Raw genomic sequence first — 24,428 nt, forward strand, 5'->3', positions numbered from 1 at the left:
CGCTTAGTGATTTCAATAAGCGATAAATCAAATTCTGTTAATAAACTTGATAAAACTTGATACCAGACAGAACTTCAGATATCTGGGCTTTCTTTCGCCACTATAAAGACCTTTCTATCTCCTGCCCACCCTTCCCTCTTCCTATCTCCAAAATGTTTTCATGTTTTCCTCATATATGATGACATTTGTCGACATTTGCAATTTTCTGATATGAAGAAGGGTTACTGTTGAAAGCTCATCATAAAATGCATTGGTTAGTCCGATAAAAAAGGTATCACCTTATTTCCTTTGTTTTATTTCTTTATATTACCCTGGAAAGTGGACGAACATGGCCACCACACCATTTCACTTCTTAGCATAAACATGAGTTATTATATTCCCCAGTACCAACCATTACACTTTAAAATGGGCAAATTGCAATCAGATGACACTTCTGCGTTGTTAATATTATACAAAGAAAGATTTTAAAAAATCACACACTGTTAGAACAAAATGGATATTTCACCACATTTTTTTTTGATATGGGATGAATATTTAGGGCTCCTTTTACTAAGATGCGCTAGCGTTTTTAGCGCACTCAGGAAATTACCGCACGCTAAGCTTCTAGAACTAACGCCAGCTCAATGCTGGCGTAAAGGTCTAGCGCGCGGGGCAATCTAGCGCGCGCTATTCCACGTGTTAAAGCCCTAGCGCACCTTAGTAAAAGGAGCCCTTAAACTTTTCTTGTTTTGTCGGAATTCACCTTCATCTAAGAATTATTGCTATTCAAACAGCCGTATCTTTATGTTATGAAAACAATTTTAAATAACAACCTCTTGAGAAACTACACATTATTCCCTAGATTCTATATAGTTTAATGAATGCTGTGTGCCCAAAATTACGTACGATCCTGAATTATGCAAGCAGCTCAGTTGGTTAACAAGCAATCAGCAATCCATTATTGGATGATAACAATCAATTATTGTCATTAGTTATCATCTCACGGTATGCTATTTTATAACACAGGTCGCTAGAATCCCATAGTGTGGAACCCAAAAGGGGGGTGTCCACGGGAGGGGCTAGGTCAGGGGCATTCTGAAAGTTGCATGTTGTGTACTAGAATTCAAAAGAAGCACATCTACATAGCTTGCACGCTAGAGTTTACAGCACGTTTTAGCTGGCATAAGTCCTCATGATCAAAGTTGGGTATTGGAATCGGCACTTTGAGCCCATCTCAGATCGTCCTTTGTTTTTTTTTTTTAGTTCAATAATTTTATTGAATATTATAAGAATTATAAACAGAAAGCAGCTCAAACACATAGAATCATAATAAAAATCATGTATCAAATATTCGTATCTACAATCGTTTGAATAAAACTAGATTAATGAAAAGGATCCAGAGTATCTGGAACTGCTTAGAAAAGGAACAGAAAAAGACAGAGAAACAGGAGGGATAAGAGAAAGAGAGAGAAAGATAAAGGAAGAGAGAGAGAAAGAGAAATAGAGAGAGATAGAGAGAGAGAGAGAGAGAGGCAGAAGTGTCTATAGAGCAGAACGAACATATAAATCTAAGAATGACCAAGGTGAGTGCTGATTTTAACTAGTGCCTAATTTTTGGCGTCATTTACTGAATCCGGCCCTGTTTGTAGTCAGTGGCATAGCGAGGGAGGTTGGCACCCCCCACTCTTCCCCCACCACTTGAGCAGTCCCCGCCTCCCACGTACCTCTTGAAATGTTCGCCAGCATGAGCAGCACCTTGCACCTGCTGCTCGCGCTGGCCTCAGGTCCCTTCTGACATCACGTCCTGGTCCCGTGACCAGGAAGTAACGTCAGAAAGCAGCCGAGGCCTGTGGAAGATGCTACTCGTGTCAGTGAACATTTAAAGAGGTACATGGGGGGAGGGGGAGGGGAGAGGAAGAAAGGTGCTGGCACTAGCACCTGCTGTGAAGATGGTGCCCGGGGTGCATCACCCCCTCACTCCCCCCCTACTACGCCAATGTTTGTAATAACACTTGGAGAGCAAGGAAGTCTTACAGGACCTGCCAAATAGAATCCATCATGACTCGCTGATGAGCTTCCGGAAAACGCTGAAGACCCATCTCTTCAATTGAACAGTGCTAACGGACAACCTCCTCCTAGCTCCCCTTCCTTATCTCTTTCTCTCCTCCCTCTCTCCTGTTCCCTGCTCTCTTTCCTTTAACTCCTTGCTCCCGCTCCCTCATCTCTACCCTCCTCTTCCCTCTTCCATTCCCGTGCTCCCCTTACTTCCCCTCCCCTTCTCTCTCTAAGTCTTTTCACCTATCTCTTATTCGAATGCCTATAATTTTGTTGACCTGTAACTTTATTGTGAATGTCAACTGTAACCCGTTCTGAGCTCCCGGGAGAACGGGGATAGAAATCCAAATAAATAAATAAAATTGTAAGGAATTCCTTTCTCAAACAGTTGCACACTGTATAACATTTGACATGATGTAGGTCTCTTAATCTATCTTTCAATTTTTCGGCAGACCGTTTTTCTCAGTGTCCTTCACAAAGTTGACATTTTCAGCAGTGTGAAAGGAAAGATGTCATGTTGGCTGCTCTTTAAGTCCTTGTCACAGGGGTTGACACTAGTTCTGTCATCTTTACTCTCCTCACAGACTCCCCGTCCTCAGCCGTGTCATGAATGATAACACTTTCAAGGTTTTTTTTGTCAAATTTCAGATACAAGCCCAGCTGTATGTCAGCAGACTTACAGGTTATGTGTTTTTCATTGCTCATCTTCCCAAAAGCTATAGCATTAGGAGCTCTTTAATTTGCAAAAAATGGTCTAATTAAAACTCACTTAATCTTACAGCTATCACACCAGGATCCTATTTAAACAAATGGTTCTTTTTTTCTGATTTTTTTCTAAATATAAGAGTAAAGCATATTGATTTTATATTGCAAAATGAAGGGGTCATTTTACTAAACTGCAATAAAATCCAGGCTTAAAGTGGATTAATGCAAGACTTTCTCAAGTGCTGAACCCAGACTGAATACAGCATTTTTAAGGGCTTTAGGCTGTTGTGTTGTTTCCATGCTAATGGGAACATTAGCGCACAGTATCTGCAAAGAATTAAAATGAAAGCACATAGTGCAGTGTCTCCAACCTTTTTCATGTAAAGGGCTGAGGTGTGAACGTAAGAATAGACCAATGATCCATCTAGCCCAGTATCCAATCTTCACGGAGGCCAATCCAAGTCACAAGTACCTGGTACTTTCCTTTATGGGATACTGGCATAACGGCACAAATATTCACTAAGGACCTGGTATTGGTATTTTAGGTGGAATTCTATACAAGGCACTCAAAATTTGATGCCAGAAAAAAATCAGCACTAAGCGTGATTCTGTAAAAAGCACTAGATTTACACCTGCTGGCGCCCATATCCTGGAACCTTAGGGTTATCTTGGAACGCACGTGACTTGCCCATTGCTACACCCTCTTTTGAGTTACGTGCTATTAGTTAGGTGTCATGCCTTACAAAATAGCACGCAGTCAGATGAGTGCATAAACAGGTATCAATAATTAGTTGTTAACGTCCAATTATTGTGAAGCCAAGCACCAAAGAAGACTGTGGCGATGACATTCATGATTCCAGCATTTATTCAGTCAATAAAATGAGGTAGAATCATATTACAGTAGCAGAATCCACTTATGCTTAAAAAAAAAAAATGGGAGCCCAACATGTGTTTCGACTGAACCGCCTTCCTCAGGGCTCCAGAAATATTTGAGTTTACAGAAAAAACACAATGTGGATACAAACCAAAATAAGCAGGAAAATTGTGGTCCTATGAATTATACAAGCTTATGGCGCTCAGATCGTGTTGTGACCCCCCCCTTTTAAAAAAAAAAATAACATATGAGAATTCTGCTGCTGTAATGTGACTCTATGGCCCCGATCACTAAACTCAGTGATAGTCGGTTTAGCGATGATCACTACTAACTGACCCAATTCACAAATCAGCCCACCACATGTTTTCCCCCTCGATCGCCCATTTTCTAATCCGGCCATTCAAATTTGTAAAACCCCATGCAAAATAGCCAAATGATTGATTCACTAATATTTGCTTGGCTATTTTGCATCCGGTTTTACGATCCTAAAACCCGACTGCTGTAGACCAGATACTACAGAGTAGAGCCATTAAGACATCAGACCTTATCTCAATCTTTTTTTAGCAAATGATCAATTTAAACCTTTTGTGATAAGTTTTCAGTCACGTATTTTAATTGTCATCTCAACTAATTAACTGTCATAACTATTTCCTAACACCAACTTATTTATTTATTAAAAAATTTATATACTGCATATAATTATGCGGTTTACATATCACATATAGAAAATCTTATTTTCCTGCGATTTCCACATATTACATAAACATAACTGGACAATATCATTAATATCCCCCTAATATAAAATGTCAATATACCAAATCAAATCAGATTTCAACAATTAAGGAAGCAAAAAGGCATTAGATTAAACGATCCATTTCAAGGTAGATGTTTTCATCAATGCTCCTCTTATTTCCCTTTTGAGTAACTAAACCAATGGCAGGCACATCATAACTATACAGACATCAATCTTCAGAACCTCTTATGATATACTAGTCTTTAAGCCCGTTACATTAACGGGTGCTAGAAAGCAGGCTCCTTTCCCTCTCCCCATCCAGTTCCTCCCTAACTGTCTCTCCGTGGACCCCCTTCTGTCTTCCCCACCTAAGCAAAATGATCTGCCTCCCAGCACATCCCTCCCCCCAAAGCAGCCCCCTTTCCCTCTACCCCTCCAATTCCTCCCTGACAGTGTCTCCGTGGCCCCCCTTCTGTCTCCCCTCCCAAGCAAAGCTGTCTGCCTCCCAGCACACCCCTCCCCCCCCAAAGCAGACCCCCCTTTCCCTCTACCCCTCCAATTCCTCCCTGACTGTCTCTCCATGGCTCCCCATTTTGTTTCCCCCCCAAGCAAAGCTGTCTGCCTCCAAGCACACCCCTCCCCCAAAGCAGGCCCCTTTCCCTCTCCCGCTCCAGTTCCTCCCTGTCTCTCTGTGGCCCCCCTTCTGACTCCCCCCCAAGCAAAGCTGTCTGCCTCCAAGCACAGCCCTTCCCCAAAGCAGGCCCCTTTCCCTCTCCAGCTCCAGTTCCTCCCTGTCTCTCCGTGGCTCCCCTTCTGTTTCCCCTCCCAAGCAAAGCTGTCTGCCTCCTAGCACACCCCTCCCCCCCAAAGCAGACCCCTTTCCCTCTACCCCTCCAATTCCTCCCTGACTGTCTCTCCATGGCCCCCTTCTGTCTCCCCCCCCCAAGCAAAGCTGTCTGCCTCCAAGCACAGCCCTTCCCTAAAGCAGGCCCCTTTCCCTCTCCAGCTCCAGTTCCTCCCTGTCTCTCCGTGGCCCCCCTTCTGTCTCCCCCCCAAGCAAAGCTCTGTGCCTCCAAGCACACCCCTCCCCCAAAGCAGACCCCTTTACCTCTTCCGCTCCAGTTCCTCCCTGTCTCTTCGTGGCCCACCCGATTTTCTCTTCTCGCGGTCTGGCCACCTCCCCTAGTCCCTTGCCGCTGCTGCCACCCCCTTCCCTTCCCGCGGTCGACAAACCTCTTGGCTCCAGCAGCGGCCGCAGCACTGTAAACACGCTGCTTCGCGGCCTCTACTGGCCCGATTTGCTCTTCCGTGTCTCTTGTTCTCAGGACTTGTCATGCTACTGGAACAAATAAAGCAATGTAGATCTATATACATAGAATTTAAAAAATGGATGCATTTTTTATGTAGCCAGAAACATTTAAGTCTCTGAAGGGTTTTACCTTTGCCCTTACTTTGCTGCAATGATTGAAGAACATTCTCTCCTGGGAGCTGAATGAAACCTCATATGAAAACACAGCCTGAAAGTGGCAGACATGGGCACTCTAGTAAACTGTGCCTGCTTCAGAGGAATGAAGGGGTTAAGTTGCTTGATGGTAGCTGTGCTGAGACAGCTACAACATGCTTCACTGATAATCTTTACTTTTGATGTTCTGCGGCAATTAAATAACTGCTTTACTTTGTGAAAAGTTACCAAATTAAGGAAAAAAAAAAACCCCTTATAAGCGGTTCTGAGACACCACAAACATGTTTTTCTCAGGCACAACAGATGACATAACACTTGGAAGGCTAAAAACAATTTAACACTTATCCATCTTTCATATTCTGCTTCACAATGAATGTACACGTGTTTTACATATGCCTCACTTTTCAACAATATTATAAATTGTATGTTCTAATTTGATTTCTGCTCTCAACAGTGTTATCGCTGTTCATTATAAAATTGTGTGTTTGCATCTTCTGATCCTTTGCTGCTTTTCTTATCTGAAATGTTTTAAGTAAGCAGGTGAGGGCAGGTAGGAGTCCGTGCGCTTAAGGCCAGATTCCATAAATGGCACCCAACGTCAAAGAGAAGTTGACAGGTTCTAATAAATTGCTTTGTGGGACCTTTTTATTATCTCCGCTATTGGGTCTTTTTTTGCCCAAAGTTAAGAGCTATTGAGATCCGTACTGCACATGAAATGGAGCCTCATTTTCAGATAAGTGATTGGGATTTACATATAGCGTCAACATTACCTTTGTCAGATTTAGCGAACATAAGTCCATCTAATCATTTTGATTATTTATTTTAAGAGCATAGAGGATTTGTGCTATTGATACTTTCACTCAAAGTGAAGTATCGCATGATGGTGAGGCAATATTGATGAAGGTTCTGTCTTTTTATCTAGAACCGTACTCATCTTTTTGGCACAGAAGAGTTGAAGGACTTATGTGCCCTGGCCTTCTATGAGAATATTCCTCAGTTCTGTAAAGGTCACTCAGGCACAGAGTCTGTAAATTATCGTCAGTTGCCTTAAAAAATGGCTGCCGATCACACGTTAATCAAGCAACAGCGCTGTTTACAGAATCGCAGCTACGTGGAAAATAGGTGCGGGAAATATAAGTCAGGGTTTTAAAGGCTTACCATCCCAGCGCCTATCTTCTAAGAGAACCACTTCCGGTGTTAACCATGCCTACAATGACATTAGGTGTTGTAAAGCACCTATGTGGACAGGATATCGGAAGCCTTTTAGGAGGTGCCCCAAGTGCCTCCATTTTTTTAAAATCGTGGTTTAAATGGTTTTTAATCAGCGCAACCAATTAATGTGCTGATTAAGCCAATTAAACTCAATTAAGGGGGGGTCTTTTACTAAGGCGGGCTAGCCAATTTAGCATGCAATAAATGCTAATGTGTCTACAGAATATAATAGGCGCATTAGCATTTAGCGCACGCGAAATGAGCTAAATCTCGTATTATTATATTTCTATCTCCTGACCTATTGTACGATAAATTATGTCTGTTATCGAGATCAGTAGGTATTACTCATATTTTATCTATTTTTTACCTTTGTTTGCTGCTTAGAAGCTTGATAAGCGGGATGACAAATTTTAAATAAACTTGAAAATTGATCCCCAAAAAATAAGTGTGCAAATCCATGTATTCTATAACATAGTGTCTAATTTCTGGGAATGTCCCTGACCTGCCCATGCTGCTTCCTTAATTATGCCCCCTTTTGAGTTGCGTGCAATGAAATTTGGGCATGCATTTTATAGAATGTGGTGTAGGTCAGATGTATGTGTAACTCCTAATTACTACCAACTAATTGCCAGTCAACTCCATTTAATGCCGATAATTAATTGTTAGCGCCTAATTGACTAATTAAATTACATGCAAATCCTGAATCCACAATGTAGACGTCTACCCAGCAGAAGCCTTATTCTCCAGCTACTGAAGCAGAATCTGTCCAGCCATGATCAGGGCAGAGAGCATAGAAGGCTTTGCTGTAAAATACAGTCTGCACCCTATTCCTTAACACATCACTTGCATCTGGTTCCTGAGAACGAGCCTTCTCATTTTTAAATGAATCCATTATTGCTTGAATATTTTCCTCAAAATTGACCCAGAAATGAGAAATAGATGACCGTCTCCCACCACCTCTAGACTCAGGGTCATCCCCCAGTAACTATCTTACCAATATATGGCCCTCTTTTACTAAGCTGTGGTAGAGGCTTCTTCCACGGCCCAGGGAGCTAAATGCTCCGATTATTACAGAATTCTATGAGTGTTTGAGTAATGTTGGAGCAGCATTGGAGCATTTAGCGCTCTGAGCTGCAGTAGAAACCTCTACCGCAGCTTAGTAAAAGAGGGGATATCATTTCAAAGTATGATCCCAGTATTAGCAACCTCTCAAACTGTTAGCAATAAAACTAGCATGTGATCAATATCTCTCCCTATTTTCTGTAATGGGACTTTTCTTCCATGCCCTCTCATAGTGATGCGACTGGGACTCCAATGCTCAAAGCTTACCATGCTGGTAAGGTTTGATTTGGACTGGTTGTAGCCAGTCTAGCATAAAAGTTATTTCAGTCTATTTACGGTAGCGGCCAAAGTGGAATTTTCAGTTGTAAAATGGATGCTCCCATCACACATAGTCACTACCATCATCTGCATTCCTGTATGTATTTTAGAAAAGGCTTTAGGTTGGGCAGATGCTTTTCTAAAATACTGCTAGAATTGGGCACATTCTTACCTGGATACATCAACTCCTATTTCCATTCTCTCTAAAATGCACCTGTCAGGGTTGCAGTCGTAAATACAATACTTCGCAAAAGACGAGATCATTCGGAGCATTCTCTTACCTGTTTCCATGAACATGGGATGCACAAAATGCAAAGCTGTAGTGTAGTAAGGTAGGGTCAATCATTGCCCCATTTTCTGCTCGTTCTAGTAAGTCGCTGAGGTAACAGAGATGTCTGTGGCAGCCTCTGACTCCGTACCGTGCACAGTACTCATCGAGCACAAATACCTGACCAGGACTGAACCAGCCCTATTTTAAAATAAAAGAAAACCCCTCCAGTTAATCTAAAGCAAGAGACTGGTGCAATATTTACATGACTGGAATTTAGGGAGTAACTTTATAAGGTATTTCTGTAGTAAAACCACATCATTAAGTGGAATTGGGTTTATAAATTTTCTATTAATAATGTTTATAAATCTATATACAAGTATGTGAATTGCTTGTTTGAAATTTGAAGAAATGAATAAATAAAAAGTTTTTTAAAAACCCATAAAACCACATCTTACACAGAGAAATCACTTAATGGCCCCTCCAAACTTCTTGTGGCCTGGGTGGTTGCTTACTGGGCAGTAGTGATCATCACACAGTGTGGATTGATATACAAGGCAAGCAGTGCACGCGCGTGGCAAGGAGAGGATCTGGGGACATAGAGGAGAGGTACTGCGCCCTTAGGAAGACCACACCCAGAGCGGACCGCCTCCTCCCCCCTAACTATGCTACTGGGCCTAGTAATCATCCCTTCCTTCAAACCTGCTCCCAGAGTTCTAAAAGCAACAAATGTGCTCTAGCAAGCCCTGCCACCAGCTTTCATAGTCCTGTTCTCTAAAATAGAAAAAAGCTTGCAGCCTTAGGATCCCCACCATCGCCTGGTCCTACTTCCTAAGCCTGACCAAAGGGACACCGTCCTATAGAGAATAGGATGAATCCCCGTTCACTCCTGTCTCTGAGCCTCCATCTTCCAAAATGGCGGTGCCTGACTCTTGGCAGAACTTTAGAACGTACAGCAAGGAGTCAGTCTGCCAAATTAGGAAGCCTTTCATATTTTGAAAATTAGAATGTGGAAACATGTTCATTTGTATAAGTAGCTAACTTGAGTATAAAAGTAAGAAAAAAATCAGGAAATTCCATAGGTTAGAACATCAAACCCTCTGAGTTCTAAAATCTGTAATTTATGGAATGTCTTCCAATTTTATCTTCCTGTCAAGATGGAGTGGCAGACATATATGATTAGGATAGAGGCCCGGGCTGGTGAGAGTGGTTGGGGTGTGGAGGTTTTTATGATATCTCACTTTGATATTTATACTATGCTTCACACATTCTTGGTGAGGCATGCCATCAAGTTTCACTAAATAAAAAAGCTATCTGTACAATGGCAGATGGAGCTATCAATGACCAATTGATTCTAGCTGCACTTAAAAAAAAAATGTAAATTCTCTTTCTCTCTTTTGCAATTTAAATTCACAGGAAATACTTGCCAGGCAGGAGTAGGAGTCGTTAAGTCTGTGATCCAAAGTGAGGCGCTGAACCATCTCAAAGAGTAAAGCGTGGTCAAAGTTACAGGGGTTGGAAGAGATAAATTCGTCCATGCCATGCTTTTGAGCTCTGTCGGCATCTGTTTATTTGCATATGTAAAGAAACACACAATTTAGAAAACGTATCATAGTTTCCTTGACATTGCAACAGACAGAAATATAAAGGCTATGCATTATAAATGCTAAATTAATTCCCTTTATTGAATTACAATGTTTGTAAAATTTAATACGTCAAGCCTATGAAAATCTCTTAAGCTCCCATTGCATCTGTTATTGATTAGCTTGTTGTATTTAGGAGAAACGGAATGATTGATACTCATTACATCACATTTAATCTACTTTAAAACTGAATGGAAGATCATAACTTACTGTATCTTACATTCCACTGAAAATTAATATATATGCCAGTTTGAGACAATAAAATACCTCCTAGTTAATTATTTGGGGTTTGATTATAATAGATTCTGCCATTCTATTGAAGATATGTCTTTTGGTTTTAAGAGCTAGAATTTTTTTTCTGTACCACTTAAAGTGATGCAAAGAAACAAGATACCACCATTTTACTTTTTGTCAATCCTTTGATTCTGATTGCTGGGATATATTTTTGCATTACATCAAAGAAATGGAAAGGGAAATACAGTAGATGTTCTTTTAAGCACCAGTAAATTAGACTGAGACTTAATTTTTTTTTTTTCCCCATCGAGATAGTGACTAAATGGCATGCTTATTTTGTTAATCATCTCAACAGACAAACAGAATTTACACAGCAAGGGTTATGGTCTGCCATTTGTTGGGAATTAATAGTCTCAATGCATTCACACTTTTCTTTTCAGGGTGACGTCTACAGGCACAACCACCTAGGGTCTAACTAATTAATCCCAATAGTGTACATCTAAAATAAACTAGAATCACTGGTGAAACAAAGCAGAGATTAGAACCTGGGAGTGGCCAAAGATGTCCCCCCGGATTAAGCCTTTGTTTCTTGAAGAACAACTGAATTACAAGGCACATGTCATTCTGAATTACTGTCACTCAATTTCCTACCACAAAGGTTCCTACCAAATCCTTAACAGGACAGAATTTTAATCATTTTAACCTGTATCTTTATTTTAAAAATCCTTGCATCACTGAGGTATGACATACAGTTTACGGGCTGGAGAAAAGCCCTATAAATTAATTTTAGTATCTTGTTCTTTTTCAATAGAATGTTGTTTTTGAATATTTATATTGTATGATGAAAATATGGGTGGAAAATCTAAGATTGTTTGTCAAAACTGAAAACAAAAGAGTGTGATCAATTTTTTTGAAAATTTTTTGTCAGGTTTCCAAATTTCTACGAGAAACCATTTTTCTTAAAATCAAAATGGAACAATGGGGAAACATTTTAAGGTATTTTAATAATGTTCAAGCCCACCCCATTTACAAAACCACGCAAATGGTTTTTAGCGCTGGCCAGCGTGCTGAATGCTGTGCGCTGCTCCGATGTTCATAGAGTCCCTAAGAGCGTCGGAGCAGCGCACAGCATTCAGCGCCAGCTAGCGCTAAAAAACGCTTTCGTGGTTTTATGAAAGGGGGGAAGTGCTATTTTAATAAGCTTTTATGACATTCTACATTCCTAACTGTAACAACTTTTAAACAGAAATTAGCAAAATATTTTAATCTGACTTTGTGCATTCTAAATGATGAAATATTTCTCCAGCTTAAATAAATGAAAAACAAGAATATTTGTGATTATACAATATTCCATGCTGGGGCCAAAAATCATTTAGGTCCCCTTTTACGAAGCCGCACAGCCGAGTGCCATTCAATTCCTATGGAAGTCGAAGCATTTATAGCACCGGCTCGTACTGCCAGCTTTAGTAAAAGAGGGGGTTAGTTATTTTTAAGCAGTGCTTTATTAATGTGAGGAAACTGCCTTCAAAAAATATATATATATTTATATATTAAAGTAACATTTTCTTAAATTTGATGTCAAAGAAAAGTGATTAGCTGCACCTATAAAGCACAGTTACTTACCGTAACAGGTGTTATCCAGGGACAGCAGGCAGATATTCTTGACTGATGGGTGACGGCACCGACGGAGCCCCGGTACGGACAATTTTAGAGTGATTGCACTCTAAGAACTTTAGAAAGTTCTAGCTAGGCCGCACCGCGCGTGCGCGAGTGCCTTCCCGCCCGACAGAGGCGCGCGGTCCCCAGTTAGGATAAGCCAGCTAAGAAGCCAACCCGGGGAGGTGGGAGGGACGCAAGAATATCTGCCTGCTGTCCCTGGATAACACCTGTTACGGTAAGTAACTGTGCTTTATCCCAGGACAAGCAGGCAGCATATTCTTGACTGATGGGTGACCTCCAAGCTAACAAAAAGAGGGATGGAGGGAAGGTTGGCCATTATGAAAATAAATTTTGCAAAACAGATTGGCCGAAGTGTCCATCCCGTCTGGAGAATGAATCCAGACAATAATGAGATGTAAAAGTATGAACTGAGGACCAAGTAGCAGCCTTGCAGATTTCCTCAATAGGAGTGGAACGGAGGAAAGCTACAGATGCTGCCATAGCTCTAATTTTGTGGCCCGTGACAGAACCCTCCAGTGTCAGGCCCGACTGAGCATAACAAAAAGAAACGCAAGCAGCAAGCCAATTGGATAGAGTGCGTTTAGATACAGGATGACCCAGCTTGTTAGGATCAAAGGACAAAAACAGTTGAGGAGATGATCTGTGAGGTTTGGTGCGATCAAGATAGTAAGCCAGAGCACGTTTACAATCCAAGGAATGCAAAGCCTGTTCACCTGGATTAGAATGAGGCTTTGGGAAAAAAACAGGTAGAACGATGGATTGATTAAGGTGAAACTCAGACACAACCTTAGGAAGGAATTTTGGATGTGTACGAAGGACAACCTTATCATGGTGAAAAACAGTGAAAGGTGGATCAGCCACCAGTGCATGGAGCTCACTGACCCTCCTGGCAGAAGTGAGAGCTATCAGAAAGACCACTTTCCAAGTTAGAAATTTAAAATGCGTTGTGGCCAAAGGCTCGAAAGGAGGCTTCATTAACGCAGAAAGAACCGCATTAAGATCCCATACAACAGGAGGGGCCTTAAGAGGTGGTTTTACATTGAAAAGGCCTTTCATGAACCTTGAAACTAAGGGATGAGCTGAGAGGGGTTTTCCATGGATCGGCTCATGAAAAGCTGCAATGGCACTAAGGTGGACCCTTATCGAAGAGGATTTAAGACCATAGTCAGATAAGGACAAAAGATAGTCCAATACCAATCCCACTGCTGTAGATATGGGATTATGGTGATGTAACAGGCACCAGGAAGAAAACCGAGACCACTTCTGCTGGTAACACTGAAGAGTAGACGGTTTCCTGGAGGCATCAATAATAGAACGGACAGGCTGAGAAAGGAGAGCATGAGGTGCAGTCAGCCCGAGAGATACCAAGCTGTCAGGTGCAGAGACTGTAAGTTGGGATGAAGAAGCGTTTGCTGATTCTGTGTAAGTAGTGAAGGAAACAGAGGAAGAGGTATGGGTTCCCTGGAACTGAGTTGAAGTAGAAGGGAAAACCAATGCTGTCTGGGCCACCGTGGAGCGATGAGGATCATGGTGGCTTGTTCCCTCTTGAGTTTGAATAAGGTGCGCAGCATGAGCGGAAGAGGAGGGAATGCATAAAGGAAGAGATTGGTCCAATCCAGAAGAAATGCATCGGGTTCCAGACGGTGAGGAGAGTAAAGTCTGGAGCAAAACCGGGGCAGCTGATGGTTGTGGGGAGCTGCAAAGAGATCCACCTGAGGAGTGCCCCATTGGGAGAAAATGGACTGTAGAGTCGAGGGGTCGAGAGTCCATTCGTGAGGTTGAAGAATTCTGCTGAGATTGTCTGCTAAGCAATTCTGTTCCCCTTGTATGTAGACTGCTTTCAGGAATAGGTGACGAGCAGTCGCCCATGTCCAAATCCTTTGAGCTTCCTGACATAAAGGACGGGATCCCGTCCCTCCTTGTTTGTTGATGTAATACATTGCAACTTGGTTGTCTGTGCAAATGAGAAGAACCTGAGGAAAGAGGAGATGTTGAAAAGCTTTGAGGGCGTAAAATATCGCTCTGAGTTCCAGGAAATTGATGTGGTGCTTCTTTTCCTGGGTGGTCCAAAACCCCTGAGTTTGGAACTCGTTCAAGTGAGCTCCCCATGCATAGGGGGAGGAATCTGTGGTGATGACTAGTTGATGAGGAGGTAGATGGAACAGTAGACCTCTGGATAGATTTGATGAGTTCAACCACCAAAGAAGCGACTGTCGAAGAGACGAGGTCACAGATATGTGTTGTGAACAAGGATCCGTCGCTTGTGACCACTGAGTCGCTAGGGTCCATTGAGGAGTGCGCAGGTGGAGACGTGCAAAGGGGGTGACATGCACTGTGGATGCCATGTGCCCCAAAAGTACCATCATTTGATTTGCTGAGATGGAAGTTCTCTGGAAAACCTGCTGACAGAGATGAAGGATGGTGTGAAGGCGGTTTGGAGGAAGAAACGCCCTCATTTGAACAGTATCCAGAATGGCTCCAATGAATTGAAGTCGCTGAGTTGGAATGAGGTGTGACTTGGGTAGATTGATCTCGAACCCCAACAGTCGAAGGAAGGAAATGGTCTGATTGGTGGCTATGTGAACGGACTGAGGAGAAGGAGCCTTGATGAGCCAGTCGTCCAGATAAGGGAAGACTTGAAAATTGTGGGAGCGGAGATAAGCTGCGACCACAATCAGACATTTGGTGAATACCCTGGGAGAGGAGGCTAAGCCGAAGGGTAGCACCTTGTATTGGTAATGATGTTGGTTGACAAGAAAGCGAAGGTATTGTCTGGACATCAGATGAATTGGAATGTGAGTATACGCCTCCTTGAGATCGAGGGAACATAGCCAGTCTTCCTGAGAAAGAAGAGGGTATAGGGTGGCAAGAGATAACATCTTGAACTTCTCCTTGACCAGACATTTGTTGAGGTCTCTGAGATCTAATATTGGCCTGAGATCTCCGGTTTTTTTGGGGACAAGAAAGTACCGGGAATAAAATCCCAGGCCTTGCTGGTCTAGAGGAACTGGTTCGATGGCATTGAGAAGGAGGAGGGATTGAACCTCCTGACCGAGAAGGAGGGACTGAGCCTTGTTGGAAGCAGACTCTTTTGGTAGACTTAACGGTGGAGGAGTCTGAAAGTTCAGGGCATATCCGTGAGCGATGATAGCAAGTACCCACTGGTCGGAGGTAATTGCTTCCCATCGAGACAGAAAAACCTGGAGTCGACCTCCTATGGGCTGAGTTTGAAGGCATGAGGGAGGAAGACTGGCAATGTTCTCGAGAAGAGAGTCAAAAGGGCTGTGTAGACTTAGGTTGAACAGCCGGTTTTACAGCAGGCTGTTGTTGTTGACGAGCCTGTTGCTGCTGTTGACGCTGCCTGCGAGGTTGAGGAGGATGAGTCTGAGCTGGGCGAGCAGAAAACCTTCTTTGATAAGAAGGTTGTTGCCTGAATGGACGAGGAGGAGGAGGCTTCTTCTTGTTTTTCAACAAGGAGTCCCACCTAGTCTCATGCGCGGAGAGCTTTTGTGTGGCGGTATCCATGGACTCCCCAAACAGCTCATCCCCAAGACAAGGCGCATTGGCTAGTCGGTCTTGATGGTTTACATCCAGTTCCGAGACCCGTAGCCATGCCAACCTTCTCATTGCTACAGAAATAGCAGTGGCCCGTGACGTCAGTTCAAAAGTATCATAAATGGAACGGACCATAAACTTCCTTAGTTGCAAAAGACTAGAAGTACATTGCTGGAAAGCAGGAAGTTTACGGTCCGGAATGTACTTTTGAAAAGAGGTCACCTGTTGAATGAGATGCTTCAGGTAAAACGAGAAGTGGAATGCGTAATTACCTGAACGGTTGGCCAGCATGGCGTTTTGGTAAAGGCGCTTTCCAAATTTATCCATGGCCTTTCCTTCTCTGCCAGGAGGAACAGAGGCGTAAACACTGGCACCTACAGACTTCTTCAGGGTTGATTCCACCAACAAGGATTCATGGGGAAGTTGTTGCTTATCGAACCCTGGAATTGGAATGACTTTATAAAGAGATTCCAATTTTCTTGGGGCTCCCGGGATGGTTAAGGGAGTTTCCAAGTTCTTATAGAAAGTTTCCCTCAAGATATCATGGAGGGGCAACTTTAAGAACTCCTTAGGAGGATGATCAAAGTCCAAGGCATCTAAGAATGCCTTGGACTTTTTAGAATCAGACTCCAAAGGAATTGAAAGGGTGTCTGACATTTCCCTTAAAAATTTGGTAAATGAGGAGTGCTCTGGCTTAGTAGCAGGGTCTTGCACCGATACATCCTCCTCTTCAGATGAATAATCTTCCTCGGTACCGAGGTGATCATCCGAGTCATCCCACAAGTCAGGGTCTCGTACCGATTGGAGACGGCCCTGAGAAAGTGGAGTCGAGGTGCCAACATGTTTAGTCTTGCGTACCGATTTCCCCGAACGGTTGGAGACGGTACCAGGAGAGTGTAGAACGGTACGGGGCTCAGAGAACGGTACCGGTTCAGAAGTGTCCGGAGCAGAACGTCGTTTCGGCTCCGCTGAAAGAATAGGCATGGACATGGATTTGTGCGGTGCCGACAAAGTCGATGTCAATAAAAGGGGTTGATCGACGGTCGGCACCGAAGGCTCACTGGGTACCGACACTGGAGGATTCGGTGTCAACAGAGCCGGGAGCAAATGTTGTAGTTGCTGTTTAAGCTGGACCTGGAGGATAGAGGCAATGCGCTCATCCAACGTAGGTCCCGATTGCACCGGTACCGGTCTTTTCTTGCTCGGTACCTTCGGTGCCGCTCGACGCTCGGGTGAAGTCGATGCCGATGACGAGGCAGTGACTTCAATGGGAGCGGAACGTTTACGGGGCCGGCGCTCAGTCTGCAGGACTTGGCTCACTGCATGCTCGACTGGTGGCCCTAGGACAGTAGGGGAAGGCTTCTTAGCCGGCTTACCTACAGGGACCGACGTCGGCGATGTATCTGTCGGTGCCGAGACAGTCGGTGTCGATTTGGAGGAAGTTGCCGATGTCGATACTGGTGCAACTTCCATGTCGGTGCCGAACAAAATTCGTTGTTGAATTTGTCGGTTTTTTAAAGTTCTTTTTTGTAAAGAACTACAGCGGGTGCAGGTGTCAGCCCTATGGTCCGGACCCAGACACTGAAGGCACCACTTGTGCGGGTCGGAGAGAGATATAGGGCGCGCACACCGCTGACACTTTTTGAAACCCGGTGACGGGGGCATGAAGGGAAAAACCGCTGTAGCAAAATCGAAGCCGGAGGCTTCGATGGTGCCAACAGGCCCCGCCGGGGTAGTCAATAAAAAGTGAAAAAAATAAAACAATTTTTTTTTTTTTTTTTTACAAACGGTAAAAGAACAAGAAAGAAATAAAATGAAGAGAAAAATACGCGCGAGCGGGAAGGCAAGTGAACAGTTAAGGAAAAAACTTCCAACAGCCGTTGGAAACACGCGTCTTCTTAGCTCCGCGGAATTAAGAAAACTGGGGACCGCGCGCCTCTGTCGGGCGGGAAGGCACTCGCGCACGCGCGGTGCGGCCTAGCTAGAACTTTCTAAAGTTCTTAGAGTGCAATCACTCTAAAATTGTCCGTACCGGGGCTCCGTCGGTGCCGTCACCCATCAGTCAAGAATATGCTGCCTGCTTGTCCTGGGATAACACAAGTATAACACCATAATTTCTTAAATCTGTCCTATTTACCCCAGCTGAGATTTTTGGATATCCACAATGAATATGCATAAAGTGGAAAAGGAGGAATAATTCAAAGATTGAGAGAGGAACATCACAGGGGCTGAGGGTGATGCTCCTCATGGTCTGTCCTAGCGCAATGCCTGGAATGAACTCAGGGCCCCAATAATTGTGCGAGTCTTTTTGCATTCTCCTGCTGATATATTCCAGGTCCAATATATAAACGCGATCTGCGGCGGTGCAGGCAGGGGTTCCATCAAGAGGAGGAGCCAAAGGGGGTGCCCCTTTTGAGAGCTCTTCTGAAAGCAACTGGAAGCACCAGGGGCATTGTCTGGATATGATTTATTCTGATGTTCGGAAGAGTATATATTCACTTTAGTTATGTGATCCAGTCAGTTTATTCTCTAGTGTGAGTGGGAGATAAAAAATTAGGTCAATATTCAGAAAGCAGAAGTTAGCTTTTCTATAGTTGCTGAACACCGTGGTCTAAATTAGACCAGGCTTTATCTGGTGCCAGCCCTGAATGTCTAAGTCATTGGAAGAGCCTAGTAGTTATGCAGGTACAGCTCAGATTCAACGCCATACCCAAATAGCTAACTGGACAAAGTTAGGACTGCATTTTGTGCGGTCCAACTTGTCCAGTTAGCTATGCAGGGACTAGCACATAACTCCTGACTCCTCCTCAATTCCACCCTTGACCATTCCAGAAGTAGCTGGAGAGTGCCGTGGTGGTCAGAACCAGTTATTTATAGTACTGTGTGTCACATCTCGGTTCACTCAGATTGCTCAAGCAGGCAAGAACCTCTCCTGTCCACTTAAACCATGCTGAATATTGATCCTTAACGTTGTTAGACGTATTGTAATTTGCTGTTGTTTTGTTTTAAATTCTTACCACACATTGACAGCAACAATAAATGCAATGGAAAATACTGTACGAAGGTTGGGTGTTAAGATGCTGGAGGCGTGCCCAACATATCCTCTGCAGCTAACATGCAGAAATGTTCTTCCTTGCGTTTAGACCATTTGCAGTTAGCATGGATGCACTTAACGCTCCCTGGAGAGAAGGCAGTAAATGCAGCTGTGGTCGGCACCATGCACTGACTTCAGTGTACAATCCACACCCATTCTCTGCCCATACCTTGCTCAGCCCCCACCCCCTAACAGCATGCACTAACACGCAAATTATGCAAGTATATCGCATTCTAGGGGGTGTGCATTTCTTTGCATGCGTTTGGTTCATGAGCGCACAAATTTCACATGCGTTAAGCTCTGAATTCACATGCATACAACTGTTTTGTAGGTGTTCAAAAGTTCAAATGTGCTTTTAAAATTGTTGAAACAAACCAGATAAAAAAAACCCACAAAAAAACCACCAAAAACTAACTGAAAGTTCTTTGCTTGTGCATACCCTGAAATCCTGACTGGCTATAGGATCAGTATGATACTTTAGAAACTGCTGGTATAGATGGGCATACTATAGGTAATTTATATAGGTGCCACCAACCACTTTTCTTTGATACAGTATATTATGGTTGTCTTTCCGAATTTTGGTATCATTTGTTCTGCCATGAGCAAAATATTGCAGTGGCTGACAACTTTCTCAATCTGCCATATTACGTTAACATCCACTGCAGAATGAACAATTTCTTCTGAGGGTAAGTGCCAACAAAATTGTCAGTGGCAGTGATTATCCACTAACCAGAGGATAATTCTGTCAACATAAATGACAAGTATATGGTACCACTTTCTTAACAGTGTTCTTGGCATCAACTGTACCCCAAATTTTGATCTCAGATAATGAAATATACATGATACATTATTATTAGTCTGTGAGTTGTGTATGCAGGTTATATTATGATCTACCCTGGAAACCAATATCAATTTGATTATTATAATTATGTTGTTAATATAGTAATTTCCAATTTTATTTCTACTCCCCAGGTAAAATATTTTGCAATTTTAAGAAACAAATTATATAATATTGAAGGCATACTATTTTGCCTTTTGGAAGGAGATGGTAAACAGAAAAATAATAATGGAATAAAAACAGCATCGCTGATAAGAAGATGGTAAGGAACTACTGAACAGTTACAACCCTAAACAGCAAGATTCAAGTTGACCTGCACAGAATGGCAAGTACAAACCCTAAGTGGTCCTCCCATGCTTTCTTGCTTCATGTCTGCAGAAAAGTATGGGAGTAAATTTGCATGGAGTGGCATAAATAACATTGAGCTTCCAAATAAGCTTGGAGAGACCATGGTTATCTCCCAGAATTCCTTCATCATGGGGGTGGGAGGGCATGCATTTCTTTAGCCACAGCATCAATGACCTTGGTGGCTGTGAAGAACATTGCAAAACTTGGTACTATGACAAAAAAGTGAATCTGGGGTTGACTTAAATGTTGACTTTGTAAGAAACACCTTTTGGGCTACAACATCTTATTGACCTTACTAAAGTCTCAACATCTTGTACACCATCTCTGCAGTTTCTTTTGGTTTTGTTTTTCAAAGCTAATTTTGAAAATGGTTTCTCAGATGGAAACTGAATGAATTTGAATCAGCTAATATGTGTCACAGGAAAGAGAGATGTTTGGCTGAAGTGACTGCAATAACCCCAGAGGTTTATATTTTTATAACTGAACACTTCTCGGGAAAGAAAGTCAATTCAGATAAGAAGAAAGACTTCAGTTCTTGCACAGTCTGAAACCAATGCATTTCAATGAAATGTGATTTGGGAAGATATCCACAAAGAGAAGAATTTGATTTCTTTTCCCATGTTGCCTCTTTTGCTTTGGAACGTGCAACTTAAAAATAAAACAAGAATGTTACACCCTCAACAAGCGTAGAATTATCCAGTGAAACATGAGGGGCTGTGATGTTGTGGAATGCGTTCCGTCTCCATGTGTTGTGTTATCTCACTATAACACCACACAAGTGGCTTATTGACTACAGCACATTTTTCCTGATTAAATACATATTTTTGCCTCAAGATGAAAACTACCATTATACTGCAATTTATTTAAACATAGTCCTGTGAGGATAGCTATTTTGCTTAGAGATTTTTTCAGTCTTAAAATCGCTTTCCCATAGTTTCGAACCACTAGAAGAATGCCAATAAAGGAGAAATTGTGCAGCTGTGATTTTATTTAAAACGTACAGAAAATATCAAGTACCTCTGATTTGGCAGTTCCTGGTTTTGGGAGAAAGTTGTTCTACTTAGGGGCCCTTTTTACTAAGCTGTGTTAAGCAGCTAATCTCAGTTTTGCACGAAGTACATTAGCGCTGGCTCATGTTAATGTCCTCTATGTAAAAAAAAGGAGCCAGCAGGTAAAAATTCCATTTAGCTGCCTACTGTGGGAGTGGGTGGACAAAGTGCCAGGTTTTGAAATATCGTCCAGACCCCTAGACATGTCCTCAAAAGGAGGACATGTCCAGGGAAATCCCGACATCTTGTAACCTATACGGAAGATGCAGTGGCACTCCAGCTAGGGTTACCATATTTGTGAAGACAAAAAAAGGACACATGACCCCACCAGTCCTACCCACACCTTACTTCACACCCTGCTCAATGACTCCATCCCTTTTCACCCATTTCCTTGGCCTCCCCCCTTCCCATCCTCTGTACCCTTTTACTGATTTTCTCTCTTTCTCCCTCCTTCTAAACCCCCTTCCTCATGGGTACTTCTCTCTCTCCTTTTCTCCTTCCAACCTCCATCTCCTAAGGCTGCTTCTTTCATTCTTTCTATCTCTCTCTCTTTCCAACCCCCCTCCCTCCCATACATACCCCTCTCTCTTTCTCCCTGCTGCCTTCGGCTGCCCCAGAAACCTTCTCTCTTAAGCGACTTCCTGTTCCTGTAGGCAGGACATTGAAGAGTGATGGCTTCCAGGGTAGGCAGCAGGCTCACTTCACTGATGCTTCCGAAGATTGAAATTGCAGCCCCGCAGCCCAGAGGAGGTAGGTGGGGGACAGGGGAAATCCATACCTGACTCCAGGATGGTGGGGCTGGAGAGAGCAAGTCCAAAACCTGAACAAATTCCCCCCAGTCCAGGAAACCAGATACTCAGACAGTCCTCCAAAAAGTGGACATGTCCAGGTAAATCCGGATGCATGGTAACCCTATCTCCATCCTCCCCCCTGATCTCAGCTCCTACCCCTGATACAGCTCCCCATATCTGATCCCCCCAGTCCTTCCACATTTTCTGATCCCCCCACACATCTCATTCTCCCTCTCAAGGGCTCTTCTTGAATGTCCAAACCCACTGTGCAAAAGTCCTGTCCCCCCAAAAAAACATTCCCCCCTCCCACCGAGCCTTAGTCTCCTCCTAACTCCATGAGACCTACTTTCCAGGAAGGATCCCTTCTAGGCCACTAATCCCATTTTCTAAATATATTACACTGTATAGTTTTATTTACCTTCATTTATTCACAGGTCTGAATCACCAGTGCTCCCATTACAGACTGCAATTACGAGCCAACATGCATAAATATAACACCACAATAGGATCCACCCTGCACCAGGCAGACACGTTTGTTACTTCTGCAATGCACTCATAGAACATGCAAAGCTGGGGAGATAAAGGTTCTTAAAATCCGGCAGAGCCTTTTCTAGGTCATCACGAGGGCTTGTCAACAACTGTTCCCACTTATTTTCTGTTTTGTTGGAGGTATCATTCTGTGCAAGTCATGCTTTAATATTCAGGATGTAAGCTAAGCTGATAATCACCAGTCACGCTTGGGGAAAAAGAATATACTTTTTGAAAGGATGCATAGAAGGTCTATATTTTCTTGTCAAGGTGCTTGCCTTGGCACCTTGGATAATTTATCTTTGATTAAAAGTCTAGGGATTTCAGATTACATAGATGTGCTACCAAGGGGGTGAATTTTACTTTTTGTTTAGGAAAATTAATACTATGCTAGAAATAGTCTATAATGATCTACAAGAAGTGTAGACAGAGGACATAATGCAAAAAGAGAAAGGATAAGATCATAATGACCTTTTAAGCTGGATTCACTTTTCTTAACGCCTCGGAACTACAGAATCTCATCTGCTTTACAGTACCCAGATTTTTTCGGTACATGTTTTGTTGTTGACATTTTAATTGATTTCACTTGCAACATTTAACTTTTTTTCTCTTCCTGTTCTCAACATATTTTTAAAAGAAAATCTGTCAGCTGTTCTCCTGTCTGAAACTACCCATTTCACTGTAATCTGGCAACAAACACATTTACTGGATATGTTTTTGAAGCGATATTTAGCTTTTACAAATTAACTCTGACAGTATGGCATCATGAAATATCCCACAATGAGGCACAGTCTTTTTTTTTTTTTCTAAAACCACTCCCTTTGTTATGATCATCTATGAAAAAAAAAAAAGAAACAGAAATTCTTTCTAATTTTCTTTAAATGCTGACCCAATAAAGACTGTCAGCTTTATGTTCTATAGGCTTTTAGTAGCTGAAGAATATCAAATTACAGTAAAACCTTGGTTTATGAACATAATTTGTTCCGAAAACCATGCTTGTAATCCAAAACATTCATATATCAAAGTGAATTTCCCCATAAGAAATAATGGAAACTCAGACGATTCGTTCCACAACCCAAAAACTTTAATACAAAATACTGTATGTACTCGTATTGCAAGACCTCGCTCGTTTAAAACAGTCACTACACTCCCACAGCGTCAGAGAGAGAAGAATCATCGGCTCAACTGTGATGATGTGATGCGTGTATACTGTATCTACTCATATTACAAGACCTCGCTCGTTTATCAAGTTAAAATTGAATAAAATGTTTTGCTTGTCTTGCAAAACACTTGCATACCAAGTTACTTGCAATCCAAGGCTTTACTGTATTTGCTGGCTTTGATGATTTTTATGTTCGTGCAGTAAATGCTATCTGAAGATGTTGGGCCTGAAAACATGAAAGCAGAAGAGTGGGCAAGCGTAGCCCTTGGGGCCACAACCCAGTCAGCTTTGCAAGATTTCTACAACGAATGCGCATGAGATTGATTTGCATGAACTGCTTCCATTGTTTGCAAAATATATCTCATGCATATTGAAAACCTAATTGGGTTGTGGCCCTTGAAGAACAGGTTGCCCACCTCCTGTGCTGGCAGAACCTAAGGGGGTGCCTATAATTTTAATCTTGGTGAGGAGTGACCTAGTGGTAGGGCTGCTGCCTCTGCACCCAGGGGTGGTGGGATCAAATTCCAGGGCTGCTCCTTGTAACCCTGGGCAAGACACTTTGAGTGTGGTTGTGTAACGACAAAAAGGCAGTATACAAGTCCCAGTCCCTTTCCTTTATTATTTTAAAAACAAAAGAATATCCTTACTGGATCAGATCAATGGTCCATCTAGCCCAGTATTCCTTCTCCACGGAGGCCAATCCAAGTCACAAGTACCTGGCAAAAACCCAGATAGCATGCTACTGATCCAGGGCAAGAAGTGGCTTCTCCCAAGTCTGTTTGAACAGCAAACTATGGACTTTTCCTCTAGGAACTTGTCAAAACCAGCTACATTGTCT

At 42.7% G+C, this 24,428-nt stretch overlaps 1 protein-coding gene across 7 annotated transcripts in view; it reads right to left on the bottom strand.

Moving 5' to 3' along the window:
* CADPS (calcium dependent secretion activator) overlaps positions 1-24,428 on the bottom strand; it is a 447,229-nt gene that overhangs the window by 212,666 nt on the left and 210,135 nt on the right. For all 7 annotated transcript variants that reach the window (XM_033925902.1, XM_033925901.1, XM_033925899.1 and 4 more), the window contains exons 12-13: positions 10,096-10,232; positions 8,682-8,869 (exon numbers count right to left, since the gene is read on the bottom strand). In XM_033925902.1, the coding sequence (XP_033781793.1) occupies positions 8,682-8,869; positions 10,096-10,232 (325 nt within the window). The remainder of the gene's footprint in view (positions 1-8,681; positions 8,870-10,095; positions 10,233-24,428) is intronic.

Source organism: Geotrypetes seraphini, chromosome 17 (assembly GCF_902459505.1).
Source record: "Geotrypetes seraphini chromosome 17, aGeoSer1.1, whole genome shotgun sequence".
Lineage (NCBI taxonomy): Eukaryota > Metazoa > Chordata > Amphibia > Gymnophiona > Dermophiidae > Geotrypetes > Geotrypetes seraphini.